The sequence below is a fragment of the Pan paniscus genome, chromosome 17, assembly GCF_029289425.2.
Source record: "Pan paniscus chromosome 17, NHGRI_mPanPan1-v2.0_pri, whole genome shotgun sequence".
NCBI lineage: Eukaryota > Metazoa > Chordata > Mammalia > Primates > Hominidae > Pan > Pan paniscus.
The window spans coordinates 40416028-40434435 of record NC_073266.2 but is presented as its reverse complement, the minus strand read 5'-3'; the positions used below and the strand labels follow the sequence as shown (position 1 = coordinate 40434435).

Here is an 18408-nt window from a genome sequence, read left to right as displayed (position 1 = left end):
AGTTGGGACTACAGGCGCCCGCCACCATGCCGGGCTAATCTTTTGTGTTTTTAGTACAGACAGGGTTTCACCATGTTAGCCAGGATGGTCTCAATCTCCTGACCTCATGATCTGCCCGCCTCGGCCTCCCAAAGTGCTGGGATTACAGGCGTGAGCCACTGCGCCCTGCCTCTGCAACTACTTTTTTCTTTCTTTTGCATCTGCATAATGAGGAGGGTGCTGTTTCATTCAACTCAAAATTACTAGACAGCTAAAAGTCATTATCTCAGGAAGTATTTTAGAGTATAAAAGAAATACTCAGATGCCCACTATTATCATTTGACAAGAAAGAACAACAAAAGACAGCTTTCAATATTAACTTTGGCTGGGTGTGGTGGCTCACACCTGTAATCTCAGCACTTTGGGAGGCCGAGGTGGGTGGATCACCTGAGGTCAGGAGTTTGAGATCAGCCTGGCCAACATGGTGAAACCCTGTCTCTACTCAAAATACAAAAATTAGCTGGGCATGGTGGCACATGCCTGTAATCCCAGCTACTCGGGAGGCTGAGGCAGGAGAATCTCTTGAACCAGGGAGTTGGAGGTTGCAGTGAGCTGAGATTGTGCCACTGCACTCCAGCCTGGCAACAGAGCAAGACTCCGTCTCAAAAAAATAAAAAAAATTTACACATAAGTATACATCTTTATACAGTGTGATACTCTGATATATGTACACAATGTGTAAAGACCAAATTAGGGTAATTAGCATATCTGTCACCTCAAACATTTGTCATTTATTTGTGTTGGAAACATTCAAAATCTGTGCTTTTAGCTATCTGAGAACATATATTGTTGTTAATTACAGTCACCATATAGTGCTATTGAACACTACAATTTATTCCTTCTATTTAGCTTTTTATTTTTCTTTGTTTTCTTGAGATGGAGTCTTGCTCTGTTGCCTAGGTTGGAGTGCAGTGGCATGATCTAGGCTCACTGCAACTTCTGCCTCCCAGGTTCAAGAGATTCTCTTGCCTCAGCCTCCCAAGTAGCTGGGACTACTAGGCGCACGCCACCATGCCCGGCTAATGTTTTGTGTCTTTAGTAGAGACGGGGTTTCACTGTGTTAGCCAGGATGGTCTCGATCTCCTGACTTTGAGATCCGCCCGCCTCGGCCTCTCAAAGTGTTGGGATTACAGGCGTAAGCCACTGTGCCCGGCTCCCTTATTTATTTTTCTTAGAGATCAGGTGTTGCTATGTTGCCCAGGCTGGAGGGCAGGGGCAATTCATAGGCACCGCACCACTACTGATCAGCATGCAAGTTTTGACCTGCTCCATTTTTGAAGTGGGCCAGTTCACTGCTCCTTGAGCAACTTAGTGGTCTCCTGCTTCTAAGAGGTCACCATATTGATGCCAAACTTAATATGGATCATACCTCAGAACTCCAATACAGCACTACTCCAAGAACTCCAAGGCTCAAGCTATCCTCCTGCCTCAACCTCTTGGGTAGCTGGGACTATGGGTGCCTGCCACCTTGCTTGGCTAGCTATATTTTTATACCAATTAACCCACCTTTGGCTATCCCAGCCTTCCCCACCTCTAGTAACTGCTATTCTACTCTCTACTTCTATGAGATCAACTTTTTTAGATTCCACATATGAATAAGAACATGTGGTATTTATCTTTCTGTGCCTGGCTTATTTCACTTAATATGATGTTCTCCAAGCTCATCCATGTTTGCACAAATGACAGAATTTTGTTCTTTTTAGTGGTTAAATAGTATTTTTGTGTGTCTATGTATATGTGTGTGTGTATATATATATATATATATATATATACACCTATCTATCTATCATTTTCTTTATCTGTAAGTAGACACTTAGGCTGATTCCGTATCTTGGCTATTCTGAACAGTGCTGCAATAAACGTGAGTGCAGATATCTCTTTAACATACTGATTTCCTTTCCTTTGGATATACACCCAGTAGTGGGACTGCTGGACCTATGACAGTTCCATTTTTAGTTTTTTTTTTTTTTTTTTTTTTTTGAGACGGGGTCTTGCGCCGTTGCCCAGGCTGGAGCACAGTGGCGTGATCTTGGCTCACTGCAAGTTCCACCTCCCGGTTTCACACCATTCTCCTGCCTGAGCCTCCCGAGTAGCTGGGACTACAGGCGCCTGCCACCATGCCCGGTTAATTTTTTTGTATTTTCAGGAGACGGGGTTTCAGCGTGTTAGCCAGGATGGTCTCGATCTCCTGACCTCATGATCCGCCCGCCTTGGCCATTTTTAGTTTTTTGAGGAATCTTCATACCATTTTCTAAAATGGCTATACTAATTTACATTGTCACCAATCCTGTTGATTTTTACAATGCATCTTTAAGGTAAGTTATAACTAGGGAATAAACAGATTAAAGATTTTATCAGAAAATTGGTGACAAAGATTAAAAACTAGAGCTCAGAACTTGGGACCTGACTCCTAAGATGTCTAGACTCAAATAGCTAAACGCTAGCATCTATTCAAAGAATCAAAATTTACTGAGCATTGTGCTAAGTTCCAGACATACAATGTGTAATGAGAGAGCAGGTCTCCTGTCTTCATGGAGTTTACATTACAGTGAAGAAAATAGACATTAAGCAAGCAGAGAGTTAAACATTAAGCAGGTAGACAGTTAAGGGTTATGTGAGAAAGCACATACAAGGTAGTAACTGGGTTGAGAAAATAAAATAAATATGTAACAAATCCTAAATTATATGCCTGGGTGACTGGGAAAAATAAAAACGTTTGAAGATTATTTGGTTGGAAGTAAATGGAAATTGGCTTAGACGTTACATTTAAGCTGAAGAGACGCAAAAGTATCTCACAGTACTCAGAAATGCAAGACTGGGATTCATCAGAGAAATCAAACCTAGAGATGCAGATTTGGAATCATTTTCAGAGGTAAGGCTGATAAAAGTTGTGAGAGAAAAGTTGTGAGGAAGAAAGAGTCTTGGGGATATTCTAGGAAACAAGCTGTGACAAATGAAAAGAACGAGGCAGCATCGTCAGAAACGCTAAGTGAGAAGAAATTCTGGGATAGTCAGTGTCAAATATAACTTAAAAGAAGGAACAGAAATTAATAAGTACACCTTTGCAAAAAATAGTCTTTTTCTTTGAAGTGAAACCTATTTGCAAAAGGTCCTTCTTGCGGGGGAAAAGGATACTGAACAGCTGTAAATTTTTATTTCAAAATTTACTTGATGGAGTTTTTGCCATGGACTAAGCAAGCAAAAGCCTACTGTCCTCTATCTTTGGTTTGGGTCTCATTCACTTTTGAGTTAAGGGCTGTTGTTTCAAAAACCTGATGGAAACATGAGCATAATCAAGACTGTGCCACAGTAGAAGGTATATTCATTTAAACCAGCATAAAACAATCTTTGCACTAGATTAAAAATTCGGACCAACTTAATAACAATGAGAAAAATGAGAGATTTAACAAAAATTACAATTTTCAATCCAGATTATCTACTTAGATTTTCAATTAGAGTATTCTTTTTCTGATTGCTATCCTACATTATAAAGTTACTGCTTCTAATGAAAGAGATATTAAGACTAATACACATAGTTACATTAGGTATTTTGTCTGGTAAGATAAAGCATTCACAGCAGAAAACAGACCTGAATTTTCCTTTTTTGAATTTAATTAATTAATTATTATTTTTTTGAGACAGGGTCTCACTCTGTCGCCCAGGCTGAAGTACAGTCGGTGGTTCACTGATGCAGCCACGACCTCCTGGGTGTTCAAGTGATCTTCTCGCCCCAGCCCCCAAGTAGCTGGGACTACAGGTATGTGCCATCATGCCGAGCTAATTTTTGTAGAAATGAGGTTTTATCACATTGCCCAGGCTGGTCTTGAACTCTCCTGAGCTCAAGCAATCTGTCTGCCTTGGCCTTCCAAAGTGCTGGGATTACAGGTGTGAACCACTGTGCCTGGCTGGATCTGAATGTTCTACAAAACTTTCTCCTTCTACTCTATTACAATTAATTTAATAATTAATAGACATTTCTCAAAAATTTTATCAATTTTATGCGTATTTAGAAAGAAATTTGTAATACCAAACTAATCTTAGTTTCTTAGTTCTAATAAATATTTTATAGCTATATAACACATTAACATAAGGAGAGGTTGGGTCAAAGGTACAGGAGAATGCTGAAAAATTTTCTGGAACTCTTATCAGTGTAAAATTATCTCAAAATTTTAAAAACCTGAAAAAATTTATGCAAGAAATATGAAACTTTAATTGTTGATATGTCATCAAGCCTTTGTTAATTAGCTTGATAACTTAACTTACTGAATTCTGCAACTGAGAAACCATAATTAAACAGAAAAAAATCTTACTGTGTAGTTTCTTTGTGGCAGTAGACAATTCCTCCTCTTCATCTGCTGCTTGGGAGAAACTGTCTGCCAAACAGGATTCATACTCTTCATGTGTTGTCCGATCAAACATATCTTCCAAGCTATCATTCATTTTTCTTTCTTCATCTATGTAAAAGAGCACTGGCTTAGGGCAATAAGCAAGCTTTTGCTTAATATGTAGACCATCATGAAACTGTAGTAACTACCACACAATAACAGAATGCAGTCCTTAAAGACACTTCTTAAAACGTGGTTGTTAAAATATGGATTATATATTGGGTACTGAGCTTAGTAACTGTGTGATGTAATAATATGTGCAACAAATTCCCACGACACGTGTTTATCTATGTTACAAACCTTATGTACCCACAAACCTAAAATAAAAATTTGATAGTTTAAAAAATGTTTAAAAAAATGTGGATTACAGGCCTTACTTTGAAGAGTATTCTTTCAGTGAATAGATGTAATATAGGTAGTGAAAGGCTTGTAGACACGTATGTAAAAGATAGTTCTAAGAATGTTACTTGCAAGCTGTCTTGAGTGTTAAATTCAGTGAATATAAGTGAGTAACAAACTATAATGTATGTAATAAAGTGTTTAAAGGCATGATTATTACGATGAGGGTTGCAGGCCTAGCTGTGAAGAATGTTCTTTTGGTGTATAGATGTAATGCACGTAGTGAAGTGTTTGTGGACACATGCTAAACATGATTTTAAGAATATTAGTTGCAAGCTGTAAGGCTGAGTGTTAATTCAGTTACTCTAAGTGAGTAGCAAACTGTAATGTATGTAATGAAGTGTTTAAAGACACTTCTTAAATCATGATTCTTATAATGAGGTTTAATTCTTGTAATCTGTGTATGAGGTAAGAATAAACTCCCAACTCTGGGTAGTTACTGTACATTTACAAAGGCTTTATGTTATGGCTTTAAATGTTCTTTACTCATGCTTTTTTTTTTTTTTGAGACGGAGTCTTGCTCTGTCACCCGGGCTGGAGTGCAGTGAGGCGATATTGGCTCACTGCAACCTCGCCTCCTGGGTTCAAGCAATCCTTCTGCTTCAGCCTCCCAAGTAGCTGGGATTAGAGGTGTGCACCACCATACCCGGCTAATGTTTGTATTTTTAGTAGAGATGGGGTTTCACCGTGTTGGCCAGGCTGGTCTCAAACTCCTGACCTCAAGTGATCCGCCCACCTAGGCCTCCCAAAATACTGGGATTACAGGTGCGAGTCACTGTGCTCGACCTTTCATGCTTACTTTTTGTAATGAAGTAGCAAAAAAGTATTTTCTTTCATCTTCATTAGCATCTGGTAGTTTAGTATTACTAGAAATTAGGAATTCAATGCCATATTTGACACGGAAAGTGATAAATTCATCTTCACAGATCTAACCACATTTCCCATTATATAATCACATTTAAAAAACACTAGAGTTTAAATCCAGTTGGCTAACAAATATGACAGAAAAGAGGCCTGCTAAGATTATTCTATATAAGTACCACCTCTCCCAACCCACAGCACTCTCTCACTCTTACCTTGCTTTACCTTTCTCCTGGACTTACCATCATCTATTATATATACAATTGCTTATTTCTCTCATTAGAATGTACGTTCCATAAGGTAAGTACTTTTGTTCTGTTTATTCATTATCTCTAGTTCCTAAAATACTTCCTACTACAAAATTTTTGCTTGATATTTATTGATAATTAAACATTTATTCTGCATGCTGAAGGTCAAATATGTAAATAAAATACAACTTCTATGCACCAGGCATTGTGCTAGGCATCCTCAGAACATTCTGTGTATGCTGTTTATAAAGCAAAATGTTAAATTGATGATTTATTTTTGTTTGATTTGTGATTGCGAAATACCTGAAGACAGAGAGTATATCCTTGTTGATCTTTCTGTCACAGCACCTAGAAAATCTAACAGAGTAGGTGCATGAAAATTTTCTGAATTGAAATACTGGCAGTAATATGGAATTTTTATTGGTATATTTCATTTTAAACCAATTCTAAGTGCTGGAAAAGTTTTACCTTATGGGGTAATTTTTTTTTTTTTAATATAACCTCACTAATGTCTCCTATTCCATGTGCGGTTCTTACAACATGATGTCAACACTCCTCCCACTGAGTGTCACTGAGGGCCTGTTCATTTCGCTTTATGCATGTGCAGATCTTTGTGACACTATGTTACCTCTGAGGTCATAAAAATGTCACCTGCTTCTGCTTTGTTCTGTTGGGGTGCCAACTCTGGGAAGTTATCCTCCATGTGAAGAGGAAGCTCAAATGAGCCTAAGTGAATAAGCCCTGAGAGTAAATGAGGAGATGCCAATTCACTCTCCAGCTGCCCAGACCTCTGCTGTTTCAGTTCCAGCCACCATCTGCCTACAACTGCATGAGACCCTGAAACAGAAATGACCAGCCAAGACTTTCCTGAATTCCTGAGCCACAGGAACTATGAAGATAAGAAAATGCTATTGTTTGAATCCTCTGAGTTATTCAAGTGATTCATTCATTATGTAGCCAATACTATCCATAGCACTTTATTAGCCAAAATTATCTCTATAATTTCCCATTAGTCCAAGTGCTAATTTCTCTTTCACATGATACTTGCATCAAATAAATTTGAGAAACTATTGTCTTCTGAATAGATTTAAAGAGGTCATACTTTAGATTTTCTCTTTTCTACAAAAATGAGAAAAACATGATCAGAGGCTAGTACCAGGAACAAAATAATCTTAAAAGCAAAGTATCCTCTTAAGAAGAGTTATTTAGTGTCATACAAGCCATAAAATGGCAATAAACTACTGTAAGGTTTTTTCTTTTAATAGGTATTGGCTTCTCTACCTAGGTAACCATCTGCTTCATCATATGGTTTGTTATTTGTCATTGAAGAACAAATAAGGCAAAGACTACTAAAGTTTTCTTTGATTTACTGCATTTAAGGCAGCAGTAGATAAGTAGATTCAAAAGAAGCCAAGGCAAGACTATTTTATTTTTTGCTCTGAGCAGGTAGACTATAGAAAATTCAGCAGAAGATAAGGAATGCACACCCAGCCTCAATGTATTCGGCTTCTAACAAATGATCACTGGGGAATGTCTCTGCTTTTAGCACTGCTTCCCCATGTGGCAGGCCCTCGCTCTTCAATACATAAGGATGATAAATGACGACTGTTCATAGTCTAGCTGTTCTCATGTCATGTGCCACTACAGTTAGGAATGTTGCTAAGGTACTGCTAACCAAAATCCTCCTATTGTTCTCATCTCTTCCGGAAAATCAAGACTTTGGGTAAAGAATTAATAGTTTCTCACTACAAAGGGCTGTAGACCACTAATTTGGCCAAATTGCCTTATCAGTAGAGGTGGAATACAGCAGATTAACTCAGCATATACACTATCATTCTGAATGTTAACCTGTAAAACTATACTAACACTTCTCGGTAGATTTCTCCTTTCTTTCCTTATCAAATTTCTTTAGAAAACGTTAATTCTAACACAGGACTCAAGACTTTACTGTTATACCACTTATAAAAAATTGTCTACACCAGGGATCAGCAAACTTTTTCTTAAAGGGTCAGAAAATAACTATTTTAGGCTTGTGGGGCTATAAGGTCTCTGCATCAACTACTCAACTCTGCAGCTGTATGGAACAAACAGCGATGGGCAATACATAAAGAAATGAATAAGGCTGTGCTCTGGTAGAACTTTATTTACAAAACTGGTAGCTGGCTGTCATTTGCAAATCCCTGGAAGCCATATGAATCTTTTCTGAAATGAAATTAGTTTGGTTAAAGACTTTTTTTCTGACGCACTGAAACTGAGCTTTCCTAAGAGGAACATAAAGTTAACAGAGCAGGAAAAAACCTGCTTTATGGTGAAGAGGTCACTTGAGCTAATCAGTGCAATGGTACAACTACAAACTTCACACAACGTTATTAAAAAAAATAACAAAACAAAAACAAATCTTACTTGAACTTTTTTCTCCCTTCTGCTCTTGCTTCTTCATTTTTAAGAGAACGGTTTCACTAACCAACGTACAGTCCATGTCCACTGTCTCTCCTCCTAATTTTGACTGACTGCCATCCTAAATAAATATTTTAAAAATCAAAAATTTTAACAATTATTCCTTTATGGTCTTATATTTAATTTTTACAAAACATTTTGGTAAAATATACATAACATACATTTACCACTTTTAAGCATTAAGCTATATTTACTTTTATACTTTACGAACAGGTAAGGATTTAGGTTTTACTGCTTATAAAACATTTTAGCTTCAATATAATCAAGCCTAGGAAAAGAAGGACTGCTGCCAAGGAAAGGGAGAATTATTTACCAATAAACACCCCTGAATTTTTCCTGCCTTTATTTTCCAATTTGCCTTATAGTAATGAACATCAATGTACACTAAGAACACTTTCAAAAATTAAATTAAATTTCTTGATAGGCATATATTACTCAGCAAATGTCAAATACTTTGTTATTAATATGATACCAAGTGAAAGAGAACTTCTGAAACTACACAGAAGCTAAATACAAGACAAAAAACTATTTCCACTATGAATTTTAACTTTTAAAAATAGTCAACTTGGAAAATGAATTTTATGGTACATTATTTTAAAGGTAATGAAGACATGATGAATTATTTTAATGAAAGATAAAATTATATAAGATATGCAGCATTTTGCATTATTTTAATTTATGAGACAGGGTCTTGCTCTGGTTGCCTAGGCTGGATGTGCAGTGGTGTGATCATACGTCACTGCAGCCTCGAATTCCTGGGTTCAAGGTATCCTCCCAACCTCAGCCTCCCAAGTAGCTAGGACTACAGGTATGCACTACCATGCCCAGCTAACTTTAAAATTTCCTATAGAGACAGGGCCTTGCTATGTTGCCCAGGCTGGTCTCGAATTCCTGGCTTCAAGTGATTCTCTTCGACCTCCCAGAGTATTGGGATTACAGGCATGAGCCACTGCGCCTGCCCACTGCATTCTTTTAAAAACTATATTAATATTTTTCAGTAAAGGCCTTTAAAGTCAGAAAGTATTACCCTTTAAAAAATACCATAAAGTTAGAAGAATAAGCATTTTTATTTCTTAATTTTCTGCAAAAATACATGTCGGTTTTAAGACGTATCTGATTATCTTAAGGTGATACAGTGAGTCACGAGAGGAGGTTGACTAACAACTCATTGGAATAAGAGTCAAATGAGTTTTGGTTCTACTTTTTAACTTACCTTTGTATCTATTACAGTAACATCCATTTTATACTGAGAAAGGTCTGCTCCCGGATCTATACTCCACTGGATATTTTCAAAGGATACATCTTAGGTAAAGGGAAAGAGCATGCAATTAAAAAACTGATTTCAAAAATTCTCATCACTTTAAAATATTATGGGACCTAAAGAATAGAAAATTTTTGCAAATCATATGTCTGGTAAAGGACTTATATCTAAGATATATAAAGAACTCTCACAGCTCAATAATAAAAAGACAAATATCCCAATTAAAGATGGGCAAAGGATCTAAATAGACAGTTCTCCAAAGAAGATATACAAATTGCCGATAAACATGAAAGGATGCTCAACATCATCAGCCGTCAAGGAAATGCAAACCAAAACCACGAGATGGCAAAAATCAAAAAGCTATAACAAGTGCTAGTGAGGATGTGGAGATACTGGAACCCTCACATACTGCTGGTGGGAATGTGAAATGGTGTAGCTGCTTTGGAAAACAGGCAGTCTTTCAAAAGGTAAAATGTAGAATTGGCATATGGCCCAACAATTCCACTCCTAGGTATAATCCAAGAAAAATGAAAACATACATCCACACAAAAACCTGTATACAAATGTTCATAGCAGCATTGTTCATAATAGCAAAAAAGTGACAACTTGAATGTCAGCTAATAAATGCCTGAAATATGGTATACTTATGCAATAAAAAATTATCCAATAAAAAGAAATAAAATATTGATATATGCTGTAACACAGATAACTGAAAACATTATGCCAAGTGAAAGAAGTAACAAAAGATCATATATTAAACGATTCCATTTATATGAAAACTCCCAGAATAGGCAAATCTACAAAGAGAGAAAGTAGATTCAAGGTGCCTAGGACTGCAGAGGGAATATGGGGAAGGAAAGTGATGAAAATGTTGTAAACCTAGACTACAGTGATGGTTGTACAACTCTGTGGGTATACCAAACCACTGAATTGAACATTTTAATGGGTGATTTTTATGGTATGTGATTTATATTTCAATTAAAATTTTTTTAAATTAAAAACTATAACATTGATGGGGTTTTCAATATATGTAGATATAATACACAGGAACTACATAAAGTGTAGTTACAGAACATGAAATAGTACATTAACTCCAAGTAGATTGTAAAAGGCTAAGTAGGTATATACTGTAATCCTTAGAGCAACCATGAAAAAAATAAAAACAAAAAGCTCAAAAAAAATCATGAATGATAGTGAAAAAAATGTTTTCATATAGAGACTAAAACACTCACTGGAAAAACAACTAATGACTGTGCTTCAGTAAAAAGGGAAAATAAACCCAGAATAAAGGAATAACTTGCCAATGAAGAATACAAGAAAAAATACTGCACTTGAACTATAGAAATGTTTGGTGGCTGAAAAAAAAAATTACTTTTTTAAAGATAGCAGGCTGGGCGTGGGTGGTTCACACCTGTAATCCCAGTACTTTGGGAGGCCAAGGCAGGCAGATGGCTTGAGTCCAGCAGTTCGAGACCAACCTGGGCAACAAGGCGAAACCCAGTCACTTCAAAAAATAAAAAAATCAGCTGGGTGTGGTGGTGCATGCTTGTAGTCCCAGCTATCCAGGGGGCTGAGATGGGAGGATCCACCTGAGCCTGGGAGGTCAAGGCTGCAAGTGAGCCGTGATCATGCCACTGCACTCCAGTCTGGGTGACAGAGTAGGACCCTGTCTCAAATAGTAATAATAATAATAAAAGATAGCAAAATTATGAAAAGATGCCTATATATCTTAAGGCAAACAATTTTTTTTCTTTTTCTTTTTTTTTTTTGAGACGGAGTCTTGCTCTGTCACCCAGGCTGGAGTGCAGTGCAGTGGCACGATCTCGGCTCACTGCAAGCTCCACCTCCTGGGTTCACACCATTCTCCTGCCTCAGCCTCCCGAATAGCTGGGACTACAGGTGCCTGCCACCATGCCTGGCTTATTTTTTGTGTTTTTAGTAGAGATGGGGTTTCACCACGTTAGCCAGGATGGTATCGATCTCCTGACCTCGTGATCTACCCGCCATGGCCTCCCAAAGTGCTGGGATTACAGGTGTGAGCCACCGTACCGGGCCAACAATGTTTTTAAAGGAGTTTAAAAACGTATATAAGTGGCCGGGCACAGAGACTCACGCCTGTAATCCCAGCACTTTGGGAGGCCGACGCTGGTGGATCACGATGTCAGGAGATCTAGACCATCCTGGCTAATGTGGTGAAACCCCGTCTCTACTAAAAATACAAAAAAAAAAAATTAGCCGGGCATGGTGGGCGCCTATAGTCCCAGCTACTCAGGAGGCTGAGGCAGGAGAATGGTGTGAACCTGGGAGGCGGAGTTTGTGGTAAGCCAAGATTGCACCACTGCACTCCAGTATGGGAGACAGAGTGAGACTCTGTCTTAAAAAAAAAAAAAAAAAAAAAAAAAAGTATACAAGTATATATACATGAATATGTTTACAGATACACATGTAAATGCAAAGAAAAGCGACAAATGTCCTATGGAGTGAAGAACAAAGTTTAGATAATGAACGTTCTAATTTTTATTGTTAAAAATTCTGTATAGTTTAAATTTGTTAAAGCTTTTGTAAAGAAAATAAACTATATAAAATAAGTAAATCTACAAAATCATATATAAAAGTAGGTATCAAAAGATCTCAATTCATTTTTTTCAAAAAGCATAAGAACAGAAAAATCACCGGTAAAATGTGAGAATCGTCCTATAAATACAGACACCTGAAGGAAGAAATAAGTTTTTTTCCAAAACAATTCAATCTATTTTAAAAAGTAAATAATGACATTCAATCTGAAGTCATTAAAAAAGTGGAGATCCTGTTTACGGTGTACACACCTTGGTTGTTTTGTAGAGACTTTATTTTACCAGTTCTACATGGATTTAACTGAAGAACTGATGCAAGTTCACATCCTCCATGGACTGACCTGGTTTGTATTTCTATTGGCTCATGAGAACCAGCACTCTAAAACAGAAATAATTGTTAGCTCTAAATGAAATCACAAGCAATCATTTTAATCAAAATCCTTGAACATTTAACACAAACCTTTATGTCATCTAAAACATTCTCAGTCTCCAAACTTTCACGTGGACGTAGAGGAATTTTAAAGACAGCATTTTCTTCTTTTATCTGTAATGATGGTTTATTGTCTGGAGAGCATTTATTCAAGGGCTGAAGGATGATGCATTCCTGTGAACAGGGCTCCCCTGGGGAATCTTTGGGCAACGTGCAGTTGCCATCTGAGGCCTTACGGCTTGAGGAAAAGCCCTTTGGAATGGTCTTCAAAGCCTCATAAAGAGTCACTTGCCTAAATCTGTTTTTAGAAGTCTCACTTCCTTGGCTTTTCTCTTGACGCTGAATAGCTGAAAATCGATCAGACAGATCCAGAGGTTTATCCATCACACAGTCTCCATTCATGGAAAACTGATTATCCATTGGAAAAGGGAAAGCATTTTCTTTATCAAAAGAAGCTTGGGGGCAGCTTACTTCATGTTCACTTTCTTCCTCAGTTTTCTTCCTTTTGGATGTTCGGCCTCCCAGTGATTTCAGGGGCTCCAAATGTTTATCAGTGTTAGAATCTTTACCGCATTCAGTCCTATTCTGTTCACCTAGGGATTCACTTATATTTTTAAGTATCTGTTTATTAGATGACTGGATAATGATCTTGTTCACTTCAGACCCAAGACTATGATGTGTGAAAAGGGCACTATCTTCACATTTTGATCTAGTTTTTTCTAATCTAGATATACAAGTGTTGTTAAAAGGGAGTGTTTTCAGATGTTTTTTTTTCCCAGGCTGTAAAAGAGAAGGGGACAAACTTGTATTCAAATCTAAACCACTTTTGATACTAGAGGTAGCTCCAAATACAGGAGATGACACTCGAGTAGATAATTCTTCTTGAGGAGGAGTCTTTGAAGTAGAATCTGAAAATCTAAATAAAGAGTGATAACAATTCTTTAATACAGAATTAATAGTAAGGTCTTATCTACCTCTTAGAAGCAAATGATTAACCAAAATTTAAGACAAGGTACAGCTTTTGGCTTCTCTTCATTTAGATGACAAAAGAGAAGGGGAAAAGCAGAGGAAAATGACATAGGAAGTATTTCTCAATACCATAATATTCATATTTTAAAATTTTTTCCTAAGTACTTTAAATAACTTTATTATACAAAAAATCACCTTTTGCCAGGCGCAGTGGCTCATGCCTGTAATCCCAGCACTTTGGGAGGCCAAGGTGGGCAGATCACTTGAGGCCAGAAGTTCAAGGCCAGCCTGGCTAACATGGTGAAACCCCATCTCTACTAAAAATACAAAAATTAGCCGGGTGTGGTGGCACATGCCAGTAATCCCAGCTACTCTGGTGGCTAAGGCACGAGAATCACTTGAACCTGGGAGGTGGAGGTTGCAGTGAGCTAAGCCTGGGTGACAGAGTGAGACTCTGTCTCAAGAAACAAACAAAAATCATATTTTAATAAATTCCACTGAGAACCTAAGTTCTTTTGTTACGACATTTGATCACGAGTAACTCCAAGAAACAAAATTCTTACACTACAGAATTGAACATAAATTAAGATTCAGCCTGTCTCTAGCAGAGGAAATATGCGTAGAAAGAGCAGTAAGTTTGAAGATGTGGGCTGGGTAAGATCTCTGGCTCTACCACTTAATAGTTATGTGGCCTTAAACAAGACATTTAACCTTTCTGGAGCTGTATTTTTGTAATCTGTAAAATAAACCAAAAAATTAGGGTAACAAAATCTACTTTAATCAGTTACTAAGATGACAGACTGTGATATACATATATAGATAGATAGATATCTATATATCTAAAAACCGAAAGCTCTTTTAAAAAGCAAAATGCTATATAAATACAGGTACAGTGGCCCTCCTTATCTGTGGGTTCTGCATCTGTAGATTCAGCCATGTGGCTAGAAAATAATTTGGGTAAAAAATCCAAATTTCACAACATTCCAAAAGGCAAAACTTGAATTTTCCATGTGCCAAGTACTATGTTGAATCTTCGCAAATGGATTGATATGTAGGCATTGTATTAGGTATTATAAATAATCTGGAAATTACATAAAATATACAGGAGGATATGCACAGGTTATATGCAACAATGATGGCCATTTTATGTAATGGACTTGAGCATCTTTGGATTTTGGTACCCATGGGGGAGGGGGTCCTATAACTAATCCCCCACTGATATCATGGAATGGCTGTATTATTAGTTAATAGGTATTCTGAAATTAGTAAAAATGAGATGCAACACAATCTTGGAAGCTCATCCAAGCTTCTAGATGCATTTTGTAGAACATCCAGTTTTGGGAAATATAAACCCCAAAGGGATGACTGGCTCTTTAAAGGAGCAGAGTGACAAGTACTGGGAACAAGTACTGCTTGACAGAAACACAGAAAGTAGCTAAAAATGATATCCACCTTTCTACTGTAATGCAAAAAAGCTCTCAATTGGTCAGAAACTAGGGAGACAATTTTTAAAGTAAACATTTATATAACCACAATAACAAACTGTATGTTGAAGGAGAGAAATGGCTTAATTATATGAAATTCATTGTAATGGGATCTCACCAATAGCTTATAAGTTTTCACCAACGTGCCCTTAATTACCTTAAACTATCTTCAGTATTTCTTGTAGATTCCTCAAAAGGCTGTTTCTTGTGATTTCCTTCCAGACAGTGGTAGAGCTCATCACCAAGGGGGCTCATGGGACCTTGAGTTTCCTTCAAGAGTAAAATATGAAGCACATCCATGTAATGAGATTTGTTCATTCTTAAAAAGGGATGAAGTACTGATATATGTTATGATGTAGATGAACCTCAAAAATATACTAAGAAGCCGGACAAAGGCCACATAATGTATGATTCCATTTATATGAAATATTCAGAATAGGTAAACCTCTAGGGACAGAAAGCAGATTGGAAGTTGCCAGAGGATGCAAGTGGGAGGTGGAAGAATGAGGGGAGGAGAATGGGGATACATGATTAATGGGTATGAGGTTTTCTTTGAAGGTGATAAAAATGCTTTGGAACTGGATAGAAGTGATAGCTGCATAATATTGTGAATGTACTAAATATCACTGAGTTGTACACTTCAAAATAATTAATGTTATGTTAATTTCACCACAATGAAAAATATGAAGCACTTTTTAAGTTTAAAGAGAAATGCCTCAATGTTTTACACAAGTATATTCTACTCCTTGTATATAAAACTCCAATTCCAAAAAACAACATTAAGATGCGGGGAAGGGAATAGAGATAACTATTCATACTGATAGGAGATGAATTTAAAATAATCCTTTAGAGAACAGTGCTTCTCAATCTTTAACATGCATACAAGTCAACTGGAGATTTTGTTAAAATGCAAGTTCAGTAGGTCTGAGATTCTGCATCTCTACCAAACTTCAAAACTGATGCAGATGCTATTGGCCCATGGATCACACTTTAAGCAGCAAGTCATTAGATTTCAGCTCCCTTAATCTATTTGGTGTCTAAGCTGTGACTTGCCAGGTTTATGGGTAGGGGGGAATTAGAAACTATTAAAACACATTCGAAGTTCAAAGGTTAAAAACTACCCATTATCATTTAAGAATGAATTTAAAACTAGAAAGGACAAAAAAATCTATATGTAATGAAAAACGAATTCAATTTTTAGAAATTCAACAGCAAGACAACTTAATAAGAGTACAGCTGGATGTGGTGACTCACACCTGTAATCTCAACACTTTGAGAGGCTGAAGCAGGAGGATCTCTTGAGGCCAAGTGTTTGAGATCAGTCTGGGCAACACAGTTGAGACCCCCATCTCTACAAAAAAAATTAGCTAGGCATAATGGTATATGTCTGTAGTCCTAGCTATTTGGGAGGCTGAGATGGGAGGATCACTTGAGGCCAGGAGTTTGAAGCTATAGGGCTCCATGACTGTGTCTGTGAATAGCCACTGCACTCCACCCTGGGCAACACAATGAGACCCTATCTCTAAAAAACAAAACAAAACAAAACAAAACAACAATTCTGAAATCAACCTGAAGGTTTAGGTCTTCTCTTAGATGAGGGCAGGGAGGGGGCATGAGAGAGGGGGAAGGGAAGAAAGCTGACAAAATCTCTATGCCATAATTACTCCCCTAAATTTTGACTCAACCCATATCCCAAGAATTCTAGATTCTAGATTTCTGAGACTGCTGGGCTGGACAACAGAAATAGGACTTTCTAACAATGTAAGTTTTGTTTCAGGCCTTTACCCAAGATCTTTAGATAAAACAATTCTCTTGCTTAATTCTCTAAAAACTGACCTAAAAAGACATAAAATTAATTCATGTTATTGCCAAACTAAACAATTACTTACAGATTCTTCTTGAACACCAAGTCCAAGTGTTTCAGCAACAACTGTAGCTAAATTAAAAGATGACTTATCAGGGGTATAGCTGCTTGTTCCATGTGCTTCTAATAATAAATAATAAACCATTTTAATAAATAATAAAACCAATTTTACAAAACTGTAGAAGCTAGACACATTAAAATGACAAAAGAGGAAGGAAAAGGCTCACACTTCATAAGATGGCACTAGACACATTTTAAAATTCTGTGCAAAAAGTCCAAAATACCTACCATAAATGGCAATAAGTTGCAGGTCTATGCATGCTAAAATTTTTCAAGTAAATTTTATGTTTTTCCTAAATGAACTGAATGCAATAGGTAGATAATTTTTCTTATTGCCACTGGGGAAAAAAATCTTAAAATGGATTTACAGTGGAATTATTGTGACTTATGTTACAGCATGAATATCCAACTATATTTACGCTATCTTTCATGAAAACATACTTTGTAGGAGAGGTTGTCAGCACTGCATGTTTCAGGTTAAGCTAACACATATTCGTAAATCACCTATGTTCTAGTATTTTATAAAGGTTAACTCAAATATTTATGGAGCACTTATTATGTTCCAGGTATTGTGCTAAGCAGTAGATGAAAAGAAAAAGTTCTTGTTCTCAAGGAGCTTATACAGTTGAAAGGTAAAAAGAGAACTGCAATAGAATGTGATAAACATTATAATAAAGGTACATAAAAGGGGTGATTTAAACATAGAATAAGGACTCCTAAATCTCTTTTGGGAAATCAAGGAAAGTTACAAGTGATGCCTAAGCTGACTCGAGAGAAGGAAGAATATGGCAAGTTAACTGGACTGGGGACAGAAAGTAGAATTCTAGGTATAATTAAGGGTCTAGAGAGTGAAACAAAATTGCTTGTTCAGGGAACTACGCATGGTTTGACTGCTAGAAGTCAAACTACAGAAGATGGGAGTAGGACATGAACCCAGTTAGGTTGGTTAGGGGTCAGGTTATGCTAAGGAGTTTCAAATTTATCCTGTAGACAATGAAGAGATATCTAAGAGTTTTAAATAAAACAAATGCAATGTGTGGGCTGAAAAGGTATTAGTGGCTGTGACACACTCATTAGGCAAGAAGCAATCACTAATAGGCAAGAGGACTAATTAGATTACTAGAACATGTTGTCTTGATGAGAGATGCTAGTAGCCTAAACTAGTATAATAGGGGCACGGAAGAATATGTAAAACAGATATGCAGGAGGTGGAATCAGTAAGACTTAGAGGCTGTTTAGCAAAAACAGATGAAGCAGAAATCTAGGATGACTCAAAGAGGCATGTATAGTGTCATTCACTGAGATTGCAAATGCAAGGATGAAGAGTTGGTTTGACAGGTTAACTGTCAACTGTAGACATGCTGAAGTTGAAGGATAT

The 18408-nt window shown here is 37.1% G+C and overlaps 1 protein-coding gene across 12 annotated transcripts in view; it reads right to left on the bottom strand.

The window, feature by feature from the left end:
- RBBP8 (RB binding protein 8, endonuclease) overlaps positions 1 to 18408 on the bottom strand; it is a 98502-nt gene that overhangs the window by 19525 nt on the left and 60569 nt on the right. For 7 of the 12 annotated variants that reach the window (XM_008968602.5, XM_055102759.2, XM_008968601.4 and 4 more), the window contains 7 exons: positions 16996 to 17093; positions 15264 to 15376; positions 12684 to 13569; positions 12476 to 12602; positions 9603 to 9691; positions 8336 to 8450; positions 4350 to 4493 (listed from right to left, as the gene is read on the bottom strand). In XM_008968602.5, coding sequence (XP_008966850.2) covers positions 4350 to 4493; positions 8336 to 8450; positions 9603 to 9691; positions 12476 to 12602; positions 12684 to 13569; positions 15264 to 15376; positions 16996 to 17093 — 1572 coding nt within the window. The remainder of the gene's footprint in view (positions 1 to 4349; positions 4494 to 8335; positions 8451 to 9602; positions 9692 to 12475; positions 12603 to 12683; positions 13570 to 15263; positions 15377 to 16995; positions 17094 to 18408) is intronic. The other 5 variants (XM_055102762.2, XM_055102760.2, XM_063597224.1 and 2 more) reach the window with 1 other exon arrangement.